At 41.8% G+C, this 4,274-nt stretch overlaps 1 protein-coding gene across 1 annotated transcript; it reads left to right on the forward strand.

Moving 5' to 3' along the window:
- The first annotated feature begins 274 nt into the window (after positions 1-274).
- Positions 275-3,962, forward strand: LOC308092903 (glutamine synthetase). Its single transcript, XM_080439032.1, has 7 exons — positions 275-375; positions 955-1,142; positions 1,237-1,398; positions 1,503-1,649; positions 1,753-1,880; positions 2,001-2,200; positions 2,925-3,962. Exons 2-7 carry the CDS (start codon positions 977-979, stop codon positions 3,235-3,237), a joined length of 1,116 nt encoding a protein of 371 aa, XP_080295158.1. The 5' UTR covers positions 275-375; positions 955-976; the 3' UTR covers positions 3,238-3,962.
- The last annotated feature ends 312 nt before the right edge of the window (positions 3,963-4,274 follow it).

The following is a 4,274-nucleotide window of genomic DNA, read 5'->3' on the forward strand; positions in this document are numbered from 1 at the left end:
TGTAGATCTGCTGTTTTCGTGACGCCTCATAGGCGAGCCAGCCAGCCAGTCACACAAAACAACACGCAGCGCTTTTTTTTTTCAAGCAGGGGGGGGCGTTGCACTTCTGTTGCTCTGAAGCCCGTCCAATGACCATGCAGCATGTGCCTCCCACCGTCCAATGAGCATGCAGCATGTGCCTTCCATCACCTTGGAATGAACCTATGAATAAACACCACCGTCTGACCAATGAGCGGAGAGCATCCAGTTCCACGATCTTATAAATGTGCTTGCATGCGGAGTTGTGGTATTAGAGAATGAGAGGACGACTATCGAGACATCTAACAGCAATACACTGGACCTGCCCGTCCTTTAGGTTTTATTTCGATTATTCAGGTAATCTCTATTTTCTTTGTCTTTTTTGTACAGGCTGTAATGGGTGACATTACAATCACGTTGCTTATTAATGAATGAATAGGCTATAGCTTAGGCTACTTACTGGAATAGGCTATTTGTGAAATGTGTTAAGGGCGTGTTTAAATATGTATAACCTTTTCACTTGAGTTCCGGGGTTGTGTTTTGAGCGTATGATGTTTTCTTCCGACACAATACGGCCATGATGTAACCTTGCCTCATTACCGCAGTCTAGTAACCATGACTACAACTGCCCTGGAAACGCCAGGATGTTGATGGGCCATAGAATGTGACAACTATGGCGTGTTATCAGTCTTAATATCTTCCTACTAATTTGGTATGATGGGGAGATAGGTGGTTCATTGTTTGCTTTGTCTATTTGTCTATTAAATGATCGGGAAATGGTTAATTACAAGGATATTAGTCTTGCCGTTGTGTGTCCTTTCATTGCTTATGGAATCAGGAAAAACGTGTTTGCACATGTTCAGGCTGTTATGGGTCATGTGCTTCAATGGATAAACCACACAGCGACTTAATAACATGTCTCCTTCTCGCCCCCAGGTGTTTTATAGTAGGAATTAAGATGGCTACTTCCGCCAGCTCCACGTTGAGTAAAACAGTCAAACAGCAGTACATGAATCTTCCTCAGGGAGATAAAGTACAAGCCATGTACATTTGGATTGATGGTACCGGAGAGGGACTCAGATGCAAAACAAGAACACTTGATTCTGAACCCAAAAGCATCGAAGGTAAAACACCTCACCTCTTACGTTCACTATTTATTGTACATTTGTATTGCCAAAGATTCTGCTCTAATAGGATTATAACATATTCGTTTAACAGATCTACCCGAATGGAACTTCGATGGTTCCAGCACATACCAGTCTGAGGGATCCAACAGTGATATGTATCTGATTCCTTCTGCAATGTTCCGTGATCCGTTCCGTAAAGATCCCAACAAGCTTATCCTGTGTGAAGTGACTAAGTACAACCACAAGCCTGCAGGTAATGCACACTCTCTAGTACGAACTCTTATTTGTCAGTGTTTTTTAGTGTTAGTTCAAGACTAAAGAAATTTTTTTTTTCTAATATGAAATTCTTACCCACAGAAACCAACTTACGCAAGTCATGTAAAAAGATCATGGATATGGTGTCAGATCAGGTTCCCTGGTTTGGCATGGAGCAGGAGTACACCATCCTGGGCACAGACGGACACCCTTACGGCTGGCCATCTAATGGCTTCCCTGGACCACAAGGTATGGTGCTTACGTTGCAAAAAAACAATAGCATTTTGTCACTGTATGTTGTCAACTTGGCTCAAAATTGTGGCTGAATCGTCTTATGACATCTTGTTTACAGGTCCCTACTACTGTGGTGTTGGAGCAGACAAAGCCTATGGTAGAGATATTGTAGAGTCCCACTACAAAGCCTGCCTATATGCTGGAGTTGACATTTGTGGCACAAATGCAGAAGTGATGCCTGCACAGGTAATCTTAAAAGACCTATTGCCTGTTGGGGCTGTCAACATGTTTTTGTGGCTTAACCAGCCGTTGAAACGACCAGTTTAAATGACTCAAGTGGGCTTAAAATCTGTCTTTTGTTATCAGTGGGAGTTTCAGGTCGGGCCTACTGAAGGTATCAACATGGGTGATCATCTCTGGGTGGCACGCTTCATCCTACATCGTGTCTGTGAGGACTTTGGTGTGGTGGCCTCATTTGACCCCAAGCCAATCTCTGGGAACTGGAACGGTGCCGGCTGTCATACTAATTTCAGCACAAAAGAGATGAGGGAAGATGGTGGATTGAAGTGAGTGTTTGAACTGTCTTGTGAGTCGTGACATTTAGCTGACAGCTAGCTACACAGTCAAATCCTCAGTGTTAGTTTATCATTTGCAACTCTGAGAGTGTACAAATGTAACCAAATGGACCCTTACGGGTCGTCCATTTCGTTACATTTGTACACTGAGTGTACAAATGTGACCAAATGGACCCTTATGTGAACATTGGTTACATTTGTAGATTTTGTACACCTTGATTGATTGATTGATTGACATTTTTATTAGGCAAAAGAATGTAAAACAACACAGTTACATTTATAATGCTTTTGTCTAAAAGGTCCGGCCAAAAAAGTCCTTGCGGACTTGTTTCCGTTGGGGTCCTTGAGTTAATTTCATAGACATATATAGTAGCAACCAAACAGTTCAAAAATCAACATGAAAATACAGATAATACAGAAAAAGTACCACTATGTACAAAAAAAGCATTTAAAAAATATATGTACAAAAAGTAGGAGACACAAAGGAGACTATTTGTGTCTCCTACCGGAGACTCCACCCGTTATTAAATTATTGGCTTAGGAATGTGATAAAAAACAAAAAGATCTCAATTCAAGGCTTCATGGGGTGTGTAATTGAAAAAAGTCATTATGGGGTGAACTATCCCTTTAAATTCACACTCAAGATATCACAGGGTATCAGATGTATTTGTTGCACTGAATGATTCAGATGATTAACACCAACTTTCCCCTTCAGAGCCATTGAGGAGTCCATTGAGAAGCTGGCAAAGAGGCACAACTATCACATTCGCGCCTATGACCCCAAAGGGGGGCTTGACAATGCTCGCCGTCTCACCGGCCACCACGAGACCTCCAACATCCATGAATTCTCTGCTGGCGTAGCCAACCGTGGAGCCAGCATCCGCATCCCCCGCTCTGTTGGCCAGGAGAAGAAGGGCTACTTTGAGGATCGCCGTCCATCCGCCAACTGTGACCCCTACGGTGTGACAGAGGCCCTGATACGCACCTGTTTGCTGTCTGAGGAGGGAGAAGAACCAACGGATTATTAGAGCATCTTTCTGAACTGAACCCTCGTTCCTCTTCTCCACACCCCCCTAGGCTCTCTTCTTTAAATGGCTGAAAGTTTAACTAGTACTGTACCGTCATTATTTTTCTCCACTGAAATGATTCTAACCTGCGTTTTAAAAATAGATTAAAGTTGACTGGTCAACTTACCATGGCAAGGTAACTTATCCTTGGTAGTTTAATACATGGTATTGCAGGGTATGACAGCTCCCTTTATGTGTTTAGGAGGGATTGGCTTGAATAACAAGTCAGTTTTATGATGTACCATTCCCTTAGTCTGTTAATGACTAAAATGAACTAAAGCACATGGACACTGAACAGTAGAGCTGCTAAGGCTTAGCCGCATGTGTAATTGATGAATACAATTATGGCTATTTTGTGTAATGTATGTTGACCTGCATTTTCAACTAAGTCTTCAATGTTACTAATTCTTTGAAGTGTTTTTATTTTTTAAGTGGCAACGTGTTGTCTTCAGATTTTGACACTCTTGAGTTATTGTACACTGTAGATGTCAGTACCCAGATGTTTGTTGTCTAAACATGTGGTGGGTCCATTTGCCATTTGTAGAATTCTTGTAAAACTGTAAGAAGAGGAGTTTTATCCTTTTGTCAAGTGTGCTTATACTGTTATGCACCTGATTTGGTAAGAGCTTGTGTACTGAACCTGGTGTTTTTTATCGATGCATTTAAAACATTTATTTTTACCACGACTTGCCTGCTTGGTTCTTGACACGCTTGCAATCTATTAATGTTGTAGGGAGGTGATGTAAGAAAGTTAAGCCCAACTCAAATGTCTTGCCTTCCACTAGATTGGATACACAGATTAGCACAGACTGTTGTTTCAGTGGTTAAGTTATGATTAAGATGAGATAAAATGCTACTCAAGGAGTTTCTAGTCTAACTAATCTACACCTTACTTTTGACAGTATGATTAGCATTCAGGCAGGCAGCCAGCTACACATACTGTATGTTCTGGCACTGCTGTTCTCTCGTGTCTGAGGTCATCTGAAAACAATTAGCAC

The sequence above is a fragment of the Gymnoscopelus braueri genome, assembly GCF_963280865.1.
Source record: "Gymnoscopelus braueri genome assembly, chromosome: 10".
In the NCBI taxonomy this organism is placed as follows: domain Eukaryota; kingdom Metazoa; phylum Chordata; class Actinopteri; order Myctophiformes; family Myctophidae; genus Gymnoscopelus; species Gymnoscopelus braueri.